General features: G+C 44.5%; 1 protein-coding gene across 6 annotated transcripts in view; it reads left to right on the top strand.

Annotated features, from left to right (window-relative positions):
• Nucleotides 1–401: 401 nt before the first annotated feature.
• Nucleotides 402–15386, top strand: part of H6PD (hexose-6-phosphate dehydrogenase/glucose 1-dehydrogenase) — a 35709-nt gene continuing 20724 nt past the window's right edge. Inside the window, exons 1-4 of one of the 6 annotated variants that reach the window (XM_073656925.1) lie at nt 4944–5034; nt 5174–5508; nt 7479–7733; nt 9215–9859. In XM_073656925.1, coding sequence (XP_073513026.1) covers nt 7716–7733; nt 9215–9859 — 663 coding nt within the window. In that variant the 5' untranslated portion in view covers nt 4944–5034; nt 5174–5508; nt 7479–7715. Of the gene's footprint in view, nt 630–4929; nt 5035–5173; nt 5509–7478; nt 7734–9214; nt 9860–15386 lie in introns of those variants that run through there. The other 5 variants (XM_073656923.1, XM_073656926.1, XM_073656924.1 and 2 more) reach the window with 5 other exon arrangements.

Here is a 15386-nt window from a genome sequence, read left to right as displayed (position 1 = left end):
GCCCTCACACTGCACCGTCCACAGGAAAAATAAATAATGGACCCCAGAAAATGGAAACTAGTTTTTTTTGTGTTTTGACCTTTTTTTTTTTTTTTACATTTTATGACCTTCAAATAAGTGTTAATACACAAGTAAATAAATTGCTGCACCCCAAGAGGTTAAAGCTAATTACACTATAATAATTGTATCACTGAAAAAGGACAGTAGCAATTCTGCAGCAGTGCAGGGACTCCGCATTACTGCATTGGCACAGACTGGGAGAGATGTCGCAGGGGAACCAGTATGGCAGCTTTCATCTGGCTCCTGCCTGAGCCCCTGTGCACACAGACAGTTGTGCATACATGTGACATGCGGTATTTATATTTCCCCTCCACTTCCGCTCCAGTGGAGGAAGAGGAGGTGCAGGAGAGCGGCCGCGGCTGTCACTATGCACTTCCGCCTGCAGAGGGCGCTGCAGGGACAGGTGTATGTGTCCTTCACGTGTGCAGACGGGGAGGCGACAGTGAGCGAGTGACGCCCACCTGTAGAGGGCGCTGTAGGGACAGGTGTGTGTGTGTCCTTCACGTGTGCAGACGGGGAGGCGACAGTGAGCGGGTGACGTCCACCTGTAGAGGGCGCTGCAGGGACGGGTGAGTGACACGTGCGGTACCGGCTGTGTACCGCCATGTGCTGCTGCATCATGGCTGTCTCTTACTCATTGTGACAGTAGGGGGCGCAGTCATCCGTGACAAAACCACAACTCCCAGCAGGTTATGACAGCTACTGCCTTATAGTGTCACATCATGTGGCTGCAGATCACAATTTAGGCTTTTATTAACCCTTTAGATTTGTATGTAAGATTTTATTTATATTTTATTTTAAACAGTGACATTAAGGCCACGAGTAAATAAATAAATAATGGAATGTTACATTTTTTTCTGTCACTGCTGTAAATCTGTGCTGCTCCATTCATTCCTATGGGAGAACCGAAGACTAGAGCGCTCCGCTATCTCCGGTGGTCCCATTAATGAATGCAGCAGCGGTGCACACGATCGACCACCGCTCCGTTCACACGGGCCTCTTCAGATTGGTGATCATTGGTGGATCCAGCAGTCGGACCCCCACTGTTCAACACGTTATCAGCTATCCTATAGATCGGGGATGATTTGTTCCCACTGGAGTACCCCTTTAAGTAACATTTATTACTTTATTTTCAACATTCCCTATTCTTGGGCAGATTTTGAAAAATTCCTCTAACACCTTCTCGCATTAAACACATGAATAACTATTGTGGACAGGGTCCGCTAGTGTGGCAGCGACTCGCGCAGTAGGTCAGGCCACAGCTGTTAACCATTTACATGCTGCATTCAATCTCTGACAATGAGCTGGTGATCGGACTGAGTAGCCCCGGAAAAAAATCAAACATGTCAGATTTTGTTCGGTTCAAAATCAGCAATGCAAGTCTATGGGTCAGTGAAAAAAAAAATCGGATGACATCCGAGTGCAGTCCGATATTCACGGATTGATGTAATGGAGAATGTGGCCTATGAGTTGCCATGATGAAATTCGCCCAAATTAGAGCAACTTATGATTGCAAATTTTTACTTTAGATTTTTGGGATGATTTCATAGAATCATAGAATCATAGAATGGTAGAGTTGGAAGGGACCTCCTGGGTCATCTGGTCCAACCCCCTGCTCAAAGCAGGATTCACTAGATCATCTCAGACAGATGTCTGTCCAGCCTCTGTTTGAAGACGTCCATTGAAGGGGAACTCACCACCTCTCGTGGCAGCCTGTTCCACTCATTAATCACCCTAACTGTCAAAAAGTTTTTTCTAATATCTAATCTGTGTCTCCTCCCATTTAGTTTCATCCCATTGCTTCTAGTCTTTCCTTGTGCAAATGAGAATAAAGATGATCCTTCTACAATGTGACAGCCCTTGACATATTTGTAGACAGCTATTAAGTCTCCTCTCAGTCTTCTTTTTTGCAAGCTAAACATTCCCAAATCCTGCAACCGTTCCTCATAGGACATGGTTTGCAGACCAGTCACCATTCTGGTCGCTCTTCTCTGAACTTGCTCCAGTTTGTCTATGTCTTTTTTAAAATGTGGTGCCCAAAACTGTACACAGTATTCCAGATGAGGTCTGACCAAAGAGGAGTAAAGACCGATAATGACTTCACGTGATCTAGACTGTATGCTTCTGTTAATACATCCCAGAATTATATTTGCCTTTTTTGCTGCTGCATCACACTGTTGACTCATGTTCAGTCTATGATCTATTAGTATACCTAAGTCTTTTTCACATGTACTGTTGCTTAGCTCTATTCCTCCCATTCTGTATATGCTTTTTTCATTTTTATTGCCCAGATGTAGTACTTTGCATTTTTCCCTGTTAAAAACCATTCTGTTGGTTGCTGCCCACTGCTCCAGTTTATTTAGGTCTTTTTGAATCCTCTCTCTCTCTTCTCTAGTATTAGCTATCCCTCCTAGCTTTGTGTCATCAGCAAATTTAATCAGTTTACCCTCAATTCCTTCATCTAAATCATTGATAAAGATGTTGAACAATACAGGTCCCAGGACGGAGCCCTGTGGTACCCCACTTGAGACATTCATCCAGCTGGATGTGAAGCCATTTACAACCACCCTTTGAGTCCGATCACTAAGCCAGTTATGAATCCACCTAACAGTTGCCTGGTCCATTGCATACTTGGTCATTTTTTCAATAAGGATGGTGTGAGATACTTTGTCAAATGCTTTGCTGAAGTCAAGATATACTATATCTACAGCATTTCCCTGATCCACCCAGTCAGTGATTCTGTCATAGAAGGAAATTAAGTTAGTCTGACATGACTTGTTAGTTACAAACCCATGCTGACTCTGGTTAATCACTTCATTCTTATCCATGTACTTACATACATGTTGTTTAATAATTTGTTCAAAGATCTTTCCTGGTATAGAAGTCAGACTCACCGGCCTATAGTTCCCTGGGTCCACCTTCTTCCCCTTTTTGAAGATAGGAACAACATTTGCTCTTCTCCAGTCTTCTGGGACTTCTCCTGTTCTCCAAGAATTTTCAAAGATTATGGAGAGTGGTTCTAAAATTTCTTCTACGATCTCCTTCAGTACTCTGGGGTGTAATTCATCTGGACCTGGAGACTTGAACTCATTTATGTTAGCTAAAAATTCCCTCACAATCTTTCTGTTTACAGATAACTTGGATTCCTCTATTCCTTTAAAAGGACAGTGAAGATCAGTTGATGTTACATTTTGTTTCTGAGAGAAAACAGATGCAAAATAGGAATTAAAAAGTTCGGCCTTCTCAACATCCTCTCTTACCATTTCTCCATTTTCATCCTGTAAAAATCCTATAGCATCTTTGACTTTTCTTTTACTTTTGACATACCCCCAAAATCCTTTTTTATTGCTTTTGACATCTCTTGCAAGCCTTAATTCATTGTCAGCTTTAGCTAACCTGATACGTTTCCTCTCAGGATCTGCAGACTGCATTATAATCTTCTTTAGATATGCCTCCCTCTTTCCATTTAATAAACATTTCTTTCTTTCTTTTTAGCATGTGTTTAAGTTCTGTGTTCATCCATCCTGGTTTCCTTAAATGCTTCCCATTCTTCCTACTTTTCGGGATTGTTAACGATTGTGCTTTGAGAATCTCATTTTTAAAAATTTCCCATCCTTCCTGGACATTTTTGTCCTTAAGGACATCCAGCCATTGGATCCCTCCTATTCTCTTTCTGAGTCTCTTAAAATCTGCCTTTCTAAAATCTAACCTTGAAGTTTGAGTCTTCACATGTCTTCCTCCTCTAGTTATCCAAAATTCTATAATAGCATGATCGCTGCCTCCTAGGGTCCCAGCCACCTTTACCTCCTCAACCATTTCCCCCCTGTTTATAAGGATTAGATCCAAAGTAGCAGATCCCCTTGTTTTCTCCCCTACCTTTTGGAAGATAAAGTTGTCAGCAAGAGAGGATAAGAATTTGCTTGACCTGTTAGTTTTACTTGAGAGAGATTCCCAACAAATGTCTGGATAGTTGAAATCTCCCATGACCACTACGTCATATTTTTTGGAGAACTTGGTCATTTGATACATAAAGAGTTCATCCATATCTTCAGCTTGCCCAGGTGGCCTGTAGTAAATGCCTACAATGGTGTCCTTTCCGTTGTTCTCTCCTTGTATTCTTACCCAAACAGTTTCCACAGAACTCCCAGTCTCTGAAGCTTCAATCTCTGTGCAGATATAAGCTTTTCTAACATACAATGCAACACCTCCTCCTCGTTTATCAAGTCTGTTTCTTGCAAATAAGTTGTATCCTTTTAGCCTTTTATTCCAATCATGTGTATCGTCCCACCAAGTTTCAGTGATTCCAATGACATCATATTCCTTTTCCTGCATTAGTAGTTCCAATTCTCCTTGTTTGTTGCCCATGCTTTGTGCATTTGTATAAAAACATTTTAGTTTGTGATTGGTTTCTCTTCCTCCCATATTTTTATTATTTAAATTGTTTTGTCTTTGTTCTTCCTTTCCACTTCCAGTAGCAGAGATCTCAATAGTATTTGTCAGCTGTATGGCTTTTTCTGGCCTTTTGCTTCCCTTCCCACATTGTTCTAGTTTAAAGCTCTTCTGATGAGTGTAGCAAGACCGTCGTAATTGGTTGATAAATTTGGTTTCCAAAGCGTTATTTTGTTTTTACGCTTCGCTACTCGATTCTTTCATTAATCGGAATCCATTGTGTGATTTCCGCGTTCCCTTCATTTTCCGAGCGTCATATAAAGTGCCCTGTTGGTACAAATCAAGTGACCGATCAGATATAATCTTCAGGATCTGCCTCCAGCAAGTTTAGCTTCTCATGATGATGAAATACATTGTATCCTGTGTCTGTGTGACAATCATTACACAATAGTAAATAAAAGAGAGTAAATATTGGGTCATGGGATACAATCTGTTCTCATCCCTGATAACAAGGAGCACAGCTGTCCAGTATACCAAGCTTCTGATCAGTCAGAGGAATTATAGCCTGTAGCTGCGAAGAAAACGGTAGGATATCTTTTTTTATGAAGATTTAGCTTTTTTTTTTTTAATATATTTTAGATGCATTGGAGCAATGACAACTTTGCAACGGTTAACGTATTATTTAATCTATCTATCTATCTATCTATCTATCTATCTAATTTAGCTTCACAGCACAGTGCAGTGAGCCTGGACTTCTCTTTTTCGTAAAAGTCATAAGCTGCGGCTCCTCGTATCTATAACTGCCACATCCTGCAGCAATGAATTATCTGGACGTGCTCTGCTTTCTCAGCATTGCTGTGGGGGAGCCGTCTTGCAGACGCTGCTTGTACAGCACTGAGAAATGCTGGAAATATTCCTGCGCTGTGGGCTGTCATCCAGTACTTCACACAAGCCTGGTACCTACATTCACCGTTGAGTATTCCAGATTGTAGAATTCCAAGGATATGTATTACCCGACCTGCTGCTGAGTCCTAAAGTATAAAGGCAAACTCCAGAAGGGTAAGAGGACATGTGACAATTAACCCCCCATAATATGCAATGTTCTGATACATTACTGTGTAGTAAAATATGCAAATTGTCTATTCAGATAATTTGCATATTTAATTTCCCAGAGGAGCATACATGGCCTATAAGTCTCCTCACTCTGGCATGCCAGGCTCGGCTTGTCACTCTCCACAAGGAGAAATGTTACCCCTTATACTCCATGTGTAGTAGAACAAATGTATACAAACTTCATAATATTGAATGTATCTGTTTAGATCATTTGCTTCCCACAGATAGCTAGTAGTGTAAATGTCATTGCAATATACTATCAATATTGTATAAAGGACTGAAGGGCTTAATCCGGAGCAGTGTAAGGGCTAAGTCAGATGTCCACTTTTTCCACGTATGAGAAAAACTGTCTTACTTTCATCAGTAGTTTCGGCAGTAATTTTCAGATGGAAAAAAAAATAAAAAGTTCCTCCATCTTTTTTCTAGCAGATTTTTTTTTCTTTTCACACCCATATAATTGCATTGCTGATTTTGATCTGACACATCAGACATTTCTCTATGTTTTACAGACTGCTCGGACCTCAAAAATAATCGAACATATGAACTGCCCCAGTATGATTTTTATCCATGCAAAAACACGGGTAGAAATTGTGCTTGAAAAGACATCTGAATGAGCCGTAACCCGGTGTTCTGTAGGTCCTGTGATTATATATTTTAACCTGGCAATTGACACATTTTAGATAATTTATATAGTAGTATAAAATCTGTCTTTATGGAGATATTCATGTGAAATGCCTGATTTAATTTCCCAGAGGAGCATGCATGGCCTATAAGTCTCCTCACTCTGACAAACCAGGCTTGGCTTGTCACTCCCCACAAGGAGCAACTTTACCCTTTAGACTCCAGTCTACATCCTCTCACCTAGCCAAATCAAATCTCAAGCTTTGTGCTGATGAGGGGGCAACACCCGAAACACAGTGTCTGCAAATTGAGATTATGATTTGGCTTTTATTCTAAGTCATATTGCAAGGTTCGCTACAGGGTCAATATTGACTTTTAGGATTCTTGCTTCCAACAGGTGGCGCTAGAGTTCTCTTCCTCTCTGAAGAGACAATTTGCATATTTAATTTCCCAGAGGAGCATGCATGGCTTATAAGTCTCCTCACTCTGACATTCCAGGCTTGGCTTGTCAAGTCTCCACAAAGAGAAACTGTACCCATTAGGCCACAAAATACATCAAATGTATTACTAACATGTGCCACCTTTTTCCATTAATATACTGGCCTATAGTATAACACCCAGGAGGAGGTATAATAAAAGGATAGCGAGTTTAATGTGCGCCAAGGATGTGATAAATCTATCAAACAGCTCTGCCCATTTTCTATCTACCTTTGGGTCTGTTCACACATGCGAAAAAAAAAATTCTGCAGATGTCCACACCAAGATAAAAAAACAATAGCAATCTGCTCTTATTTTGCATTTTTTGCTTATTTATGCTTTTTCCTCTCTGTTTTATGAATTTTTGGAGCAGATTTAACACATCTTTTAAAATGCATTTTTGTTAATATAGGAACATTGGGACTTTGCGCTTAAAAATGCAATTGCTTTTTTTTTTTTTTTACATGCACTAAAAAGTTTAGTTTCGTCCATTGAAGGCTATAGGTAAAAAAACAAAAAAAGAACAGTTTATCATTGTCTTTAAACACTTAGTGAGTGGGCATGAGTTTTCATGAAATTACATCCATTTTCCTTAAATTCCAGCGGATTTCTGCAGCGGAAAAAAAATGCAGCATTTACACAACCTTATTCTGTAATTATGGAATATTTATCAAAAAAAAATTGCACCAAAAACTACTGAAAAAAATGGCAGAATTTATTTATTTATTTTTTACGTGTGTAAAACGAAGCACAAAGAGTGTGTTGTAACATCAGGCTTCTTTCTTGCTCCATGATTGAATTTCTCTTTCTGTTTGCAGATCTGCTTTTCTCTATGATTCCCTCTCCGGTATCGAACAGGTCGGCATTAGTGAGTGCTGGGAAATCTGTAGCTCTCACTGCCGGGAAGAGAGGTTTTTTTTTTTCTGTTTGATCCTTGCGTAAAGTTTTGTACTGTAATGATTAACAGGAGGATCCTTGAACTGTCCCTCTCCTAGGATCGGCTGCATGTTTTCTCTTGTGCACTGGTCAGACTGTGCAGGCAGGACGGATCCTGAATGAGATCTGCAGACAAGGTAAGCAGCCGACATTGCTGATCGTGGATAACAATTAGAAACTTCCATAGCAGGAGGGAGCGATCGCACAGTCCTCCTCCAATTACTTGTAGCCACGGCCCTAATATTGCACCATTACCAAATTCTACATAGATCATAAGGGAGGATTTACTTGTAAATTAGTATATTAAGGAACTGCACCCCCATATTACTATCAGGAGCCAACCTGGAGCTAAATCTTGCGCCCCATAAAAAGAACACGATGCGCAGAAATATCAAAACAATCTTGCTGTGCACATGTTCCGTTTTATGTCACCACTGTTAATCACTTCGCGTTTGAAAGAAGTGAAATGTTCATTATAATCTTATCCTGGGACATTAAACCATAAAAACGGACAGTGTAAAGATACTGTCGCAATAGCTCCGTTTACAAATAGGAGCACGGTGGCTCCGTGGTTAGCACTGTGTGGTGGCTCACTGGTTAGCACTGTTGCTTTGCATCTCTGGGGTCCTGGGTTCAAATCCCACCTAGGAAACATCATGGTGCTAGCACCCCTTTAGGGACAAAAAATTCAAAACAACATATTACCCAAAAGGTAAAAACACCCTATTTAAGGGGTATTATAAAAAAATAACTTTTATTAATTTACCATTAAAAGTGGTCCATACAATTTAAAACTATTCTAATGCACTTGTATCATTCCAGTGTATTAAGGGAATCTCCTAATATTGGAATCCCTCTTAAACCAGCTGCAATCCTTTAGATTTTCCTTTATACAAATGTTTTTAAATGTAGATCATGGCTGCAGTCCATAGATCTATGTAGCACTCTCTTATTATATTCATTTCTTTTTCCAACAAGTTCCACTAGAGAAACATGTAGAGCTCCCCCGACTAGTTTCGCCTATACAGGCTTCCTCAGGGGACAAGAGCTATACTGAGCTATATTCTCCCCATGTTTGCCTGGCTTTCCTCCGGGTTCTCCGGTTTCCTCCCACACTCCAAAGACAAACTGATAGGGAATCTAGATTGTGAGCCCCAATGGGGACAGCGATGATGTCTGTAAAGCGCTGTGGAGTATGATAGCGCTATATAAATGAGCATAATAATAATAAATAAATGATGCCATTCAAAATTACAACTTGTCTCATAAACACAAGCCCCCATATGTCTATGTTAATGAAAAAAAATAAGATATGAGTGAGGAAAAAAATGAAAAATTGACCACAGTGAGAAAGGGGGGTTAAGGTAGCACTTTATACATAAATGCTGCAATATTAATAGTAATATTTTAATTTTGAGACATTTCTTCTGGTTACACTCAAAACTCGCTCCAACTGCACAAACCCGGCTGTAATCACTCGGGTCGTGATCAGAATAAATCCTGGTCAATTATAACTCGATTATGTTACATATGTCAATAAACTAAATCTACCCTATAAAATACAAGACCAATGTTTCAATTAGACCCTTACTAATATTTTTTTATTCCTTTCTTTCAGCCGATCAGTGCGGTCAAGATGGCGCTGAGAGCCCTGTATTGCTTGCTCCTGGTTGGCGCTGTCGCAGTCACCTGTAAGGAAAATAAAGGCCATATATCTGTCGTGCTTCTCGGGGCCACTGGTGACTTGGCCAAAAAATACCTGTGGCAGGGACTGTTCCAGCTATACCTAACTGAGGTCAATAGCGGCCATAGCTTCAGCTTCCATGGAGCGGCTCTGACTCCTCCGGAAAAAGCAGAGACATTACTGTTCAACGCTCTGAAGTCTCTGAGCTGCCCGGCAGACGTCCACCCCGATAAGTGCGCCCTCGTCAAGGACCAATTTCTAAAACTGACCCGCTACAGACAGCTGAATACTACCGAAAACTACACGGCGCTGCACCAGGACATACTGACGTCGCTGGCGCAGGAGGGTCTCCACGAGGCCGGCAGGTTATTCTACTTGTCAGTTCCGCCATTTGCGTACGCTGAAATTGCACAACACATCAATGGCAGCTGCCGGCCGCCGCCTGGTGCCTGGCTCCGCGTAGTGCTGGAGAAACCTTTCGGCCATGACTACGAGTCTGCAGTGAATCTAGCCAATGTTATGCAAACATACTTCAGAGAAGAGGAGATCTACAGGGTCGACCATTACCTGGGAAAACAGGTGAGATTGTGGCAGCTCTGGTACTTTTTGGAGTCCTGCATGTGCATATCAGGACTTTCATTAGTGCACAGCGATTGCCATATAAGCAATTGCCAAATATATTGAGGTGGGACGGGATTGGGTCAAGTTCACAGGTGGTGACATGTGACTTGGAGAGTAAAGAGGAAAGTTGATCTTCCGTGATGGTGGAGAAATTGGTTTTGGAGGCGGAGAGTCGAGTAGTTATGAGAAGGGGCTGTGGGGACTTATGGCCAAAACTTTGCCTTATGTTGTCAATCTTCTGCTTGAAGAATGATGCAAAATCTTCAGTTGAAATGAGTGGAGATGGGAAGCTGGGGGATGGAGGAGAGAATTGAAAGTTTTGAATAGCTGTTTAGGGTTGTGAGACTGAGGATATCAGCGATGAGAAGTAGGTTTGTTTTGATGCAGTTAGTGTGGACTTGAAAGGAGTGAGGGGCTGTTTGAAGGCGATGCAGTGCTCTTTGGAGTGGGACCTTTTCCATCTCCGTTCAGCAACTCTGGAAGCCCGTCTCAGTTCTTTAGTCAGGCTGGTGTGCCAGGGTTGCCTTTTGATTGTGCGAGCTTTGGTATGGGAGGGGGGGTGACCATTTTGAGAGCTGCAGCTGTTGTGGTGTTATATAAAGTGGCAGCAGCATCTGCATTGTGTAATGAACTTATGCCTGTGAGAGCGAGAAGGGGTTTAGAGAGTGAGTGTAGGTCAAGGTGTTTGAGATTTCTGCGAGGGTGTGCAAGTTTCTGGATGGGGGATTGTGGACCTGGAGAGGAGAGGGAAGAGAATGTGAGTAAGTTGTGGTCAGAAAGAGGGAGAGGTGAGCTACTGAGGTTAGATAGGGAACAGAGGCGGATGAAGATGAGGTCCAATGTGTGTCCATCTTTGTGAGTGGCTGCAGAAGACCATTGAACGAGGCCAAAGGAAGAAGTGAGGGATAGAAGTTTAGAGACAGATGATTGGGAAGTGTCAATGGGGATGTTGAAGTCACCCATAATGATAGTGGGGTTGTCGGCGGAAAGGAAATGGAGTAGCTAGGTGGTGAAGTGGTCTAGGAAGGTGGTAGCTGGCCCTGGGGGATGGTAAATGACAGCCAGTTGGAGGGGGAGTAGGCGCGCACACAGTGCACTTCAAAAGAGTTGAGGGTAATGCAGGGTGGCAATGGGATATGTGAGAAGGAGCAGTTATTTGACAGGAGAAAGCCAACTCCTCCACCATGCTTGCTGGATGGGATGTGTGGGAGAGGTGGAATCCGCCATACCAAAAGTACAGCTGAAGAAGCTGTGTCGGAGGGGGTGAACCAGGTTTCACTCCATACAGAATAATGGGCCTCACATAGTGCTCCATACAGAATAATGGGACTCACATAGTGCTCCATACAGAATAATGGGCCTCACATAGTGCTACATACAGAATAATGGGCTTCACATAGTGCTCCATATAGAATAATGGGCCTCGTGTAGTGCTCCAAATAGAATAATGGGCCTCGTGTAGTGCTCCATACAGAGTAATGGGCCTCGTGTAGTGCTCCATACAGAGTAATGGGCCTCGTGTAGTGCTCCATACAGAGTAATGGGCCTCGTGTAGTGCTCCATACAGAGTGATGGGCCTCGTGTAGTGCTCCATACAGAGTGATGGGCCTCGTGTAGTGCTCCATACAGAGTGATGGGCCTCGTGTAGTGCTCCATACAGAGTGATGGGCCTCGTGTAGTGCTCCATACAGAGTGATGGGCCCCACGCCGTGCTCCATACAGAGTGATGGGCCCCACGCCGTGCTCCATACAGAGTGATGGGCCCCACGCCGTGCTCCATACAGAGTGATGGGCCCCACGCCGTGCTCCATACAGAGTGATGGGCCCCACGCCGTGCTCCATACAGAGTGATGGGCCCCACGCCGTGCTCCATACAGAGTGATGGGCCCCACGCCGTGCTCCATACAGAGTGATGGGCCCCACGCCGTGCTCCATACAGAGTGATGGGCCCCACGCCGTGCTCCATACAGAGTGATGGGCCCCACGCCGTGCTCCATACAGAGTGATGGGCCCCACGCCGTGCTCCATACAGAGTGATGGGCCCCACGCCGTGCTCCATACAGAGTGATGGGCCCCACGCCGTGCTCCATACAGAGTGATGGGCCCCACGCCGTGCTCCATACAGAGTGATGGGCCCCACGCCGTGCTCCATACAGAGTGATGGGCCCCACGCCGTGCTCCATACAGAGTGATGGGCCCCACGCCGTGCGCCATACAGAGTGATGGGCCCCACGCCGTGCGCCATACAGAGTGATGGGCCCCACGCCGTGCTCCATACAGAGTGATGGGCCCCACGCCGTGCGCCATACAGAGTGATGGGCCCCACGCCGTGCGCCATACAGAGTGATGGGCCCCACGCCGTGCGCCATACAGAGTGATGGGCCCCACGCCGTGCGCCATACAGAGTGATGGGCCCCACGCCGTGCGCCATACAGAGTGATGGGCCCCACGCCGTGCGCCATACAGAGTGATGGGCCCCACGCCGTGCGCCATACAGAGTGATGGGCCCCACGCCGTGCTCCATACAGAGTGATGGGCCCCACGCCGTGCTCCATACAGAGTGATGGGCCCCACGCCGTGCTCCATACAGAGTGATGGGCCCCACGCCGTGCTCCATACAGAGTGATGGGCCCCACGCCGTGCTCCATACAGAGTGATGGGTCCCACGCCGTGCGCCATGCAGAGTAATGGTCCCACATAGGGGTGGTGGTTCTTGTGTCGCTAACCAAATATAACCACACTGCGGGCCAGATTTGGCCCACGTGCCAGAGTTTGACACATATGACCTAGACGCTTCACTAACACACACAGTTTTTTGTGTGTTTTTGCCATGTTTTTTTGTGCTTTTTTATTTTTATACTTATGCTTTTAGTGACTTGGTGATTTTTCTCATTACAAATCATAGGTCTTGGGATTCAGAGATTCCAGTTAGAATCACATGATAGGTAATGGTTAGTGATGGGCGAGCACTAAAATGCTCGGGTCAAGTACAATGGAATACTCGAGTGCTCGACCCGAGCAACAAGCCCAATGTAAGTCTATGGCATTTTTCAGGCGGCTCCCACCGGCGATCTTCAGAGGCCTAAAAATTGCCCAAATCGATGTGAACAGTGCTCAAATGACATGGGAACAGCATGGGGAAGACCCCTGGAAGCATTTCTGACTCCCAGGTCACTGCTGTCAACAACGTTGTCAGAGTATTACGCCACTTTTACGGACTCACAATAGAACATACAAAAACGAATCCAAAATGGATTTTCCTGGGAAATATGTTAAGGAACATCCTTTCCAGGGTAATGACTTGTAGACTTGTATATAAGGCAAAATAAATAACCAAAACCAAAAATACTCCTCCACACCTTGGGCTATGTTCACACGTAGCATTTTTGATGCGTTTTTGCACTTTTGCATTGCTTTCAACCGTGACAAATGCATTCACCAGGAAACGTCATTTTAACATTTTACAACCTTATCTGGCCATGTGGTGTGTGAGACATGATCAGACACATCGTGTTTCATTTATGAAGGAGGGACTCTGAAAGTCACAAAGCCTATTTTTATAGGGCCATCAGGCGGCCTTTACTATTCTTAAAGGGCCAGCAGTCGGTCCTCACTATTCTTAGAGAGCCATCAGCCGGCTATACTTTGTTGTTCCCATTACTAAAGAGTGGGTCTCCTATACTGTTATTGCGTATTCAGTAAGTGGCAGGGCTGCCCAAAATTTGGCCGCACCCCAATACCCCTTTGAAGAGACTTAGAGGAGGGCCTCCTGAAAACAATGTTCCCATTATTACAAAGTGGGTCTCCCATACTGTTTGCCTATGCATTGAATGCAAGGGCTGCCAAAAAATGTGGACCTACTCCATTGCCCCTTGGAAGAGACGTATAGGAGGGCCTCCTGAAAACAATGTTCCCATTATTACAAAGTGGGTCTCCCATACTGTTTGCCTATGCATTGAATGCAAGGGCTGCCAAAAAATGTGGACCTACTCCATTGCCCCTTTGAAGAGACGTAGAGGAGGGCCTCCTGAAAACAATGTTCCCATTATTAGGAAGTGGGTCTCCCATAGTGTTGGCCTATGCAGTGAATGCAAGGGCTTCCAAAAATTGGAAGGCACTCCAATGCACCTTGGAAAAGACGTGGAGGAGGGCCTCATAAAAAAAATGTTCCCATTAGAAAGGGGTGGGTCTCCTATACTTGTAATGCCCATGCACTCATGGGCTGACAAACATTTACCCCTGGGGGTTATACATGAACATACTGTATAAATTTTTTTTTTACGGGCATCATAAACACCCTTTAAAAAAATTATGAGGGTGTTGCATCACGGACCACAGTCATTCTGGTGATATGGTGGTGGAGGATGAGGAGAAGGAGGAGGACAAGATCAAATAGCCAAAATCAGGAAGCGTATACCCATGTCTGGGTGTGAAAAGGTGCATGGGAATACACCTCTCAAAAAAAGACACTGGATTTGAGTTTGTTACGCTGCTATCATTCGGTGGTGTTGAGAAGTGTGGCCCAATCCAGCCCTTGTTCATTTTTATAAGAGTCAGCCTGTCAGCATTTTCAGTTGGCAGGCGGATGCGCTTATCAGTTATAATTCCACCAGCGGCACTAAAAACCCGCTCTGATGAAACACTAGCAGCAGGGCAGGCCAGGACCTCCAAGGCATAGAGAGCCAGTTCATTCCACATGTCCAGCTTGGATACCCAATAATTATAAGGCACAGAGGAATCACGGAGGAAGTTGGTACGGTCGGCAAGGTACTCCCTCAGCATCTTCTCAAACTTTGCACTCCTTGTGAGAGTACCCCGCGCCTCAGGGCCTGTGCGATGGGAGGGGCTGAGAAAACTCTCCCAGAACTTTGAGACTGTTCACCTGTCTCTGCTAGATTGGAGTTGTGGCCTGGCAGGTGGTGCAAATGGCCGTTTTGGGGTTATCGGCAAAGTCTTTAAAAAACAACCAGACTTGGGAAGACCTAATAGTTGTACTGGCAACTTCCTTTGTGTTGGTGTTACGGGGAACGGTTGCCTGCCTTCTGTCTGCGGCCACCACACTGCTTCTTCCTGCCTGTTGGGGTGCTCTGCCTCCCTCCCCCCTGTGTGCTGCTGTCCTCGCTCTGCATGTCCTCCTGCCAGGTTGGGTCAGTTACTATATCATCCACCACCTCGTCTACCACTTCCGCACCCTGGTCCTCCTCCTGACTTTCTGGCAATTGTGTCTCATCATCGTCCACCTCTTGTGACACTTTCCCACCATCGCCTTCATGTGACCGTGGCTGCTGAAATATTTTTGCATTGCTACATGCGATCTCCTCTTGCCTCGCTTCAAGTGGACCAGGCGAGAGGCCCGAATTTATAATACGGAAAAGTGAACAGCTCTTCGGAGTGTCCAAGTGTGGGATCAGTTGTCTCTGGGCACTCGGCGGAGTGGGAGGAGGATCAGGGTGAGGAATATGCGGTCCAGACACGCGGCTAGTGA

The sequence above is a fragment of the Phyllobates terribilis genome, unplaced genomic scaffold (genome assembly GCF_046119375.1).
Source record: "Phyllobates terribilis strain yellow unplaced genomic scaffold, ASM4611937v1 Scaffold_12__6_contigs__length_324123572, whole genome shotgun sequence".
NCBI lineage: Eukaryota > Metazoa > Chordata > Amphibia > Anura > Dendrobatidae > Phyllobates > Phyllobates terribilis.
This window is presented reverse-complemented; position numbering and strand designations above follow the sequence as displayed.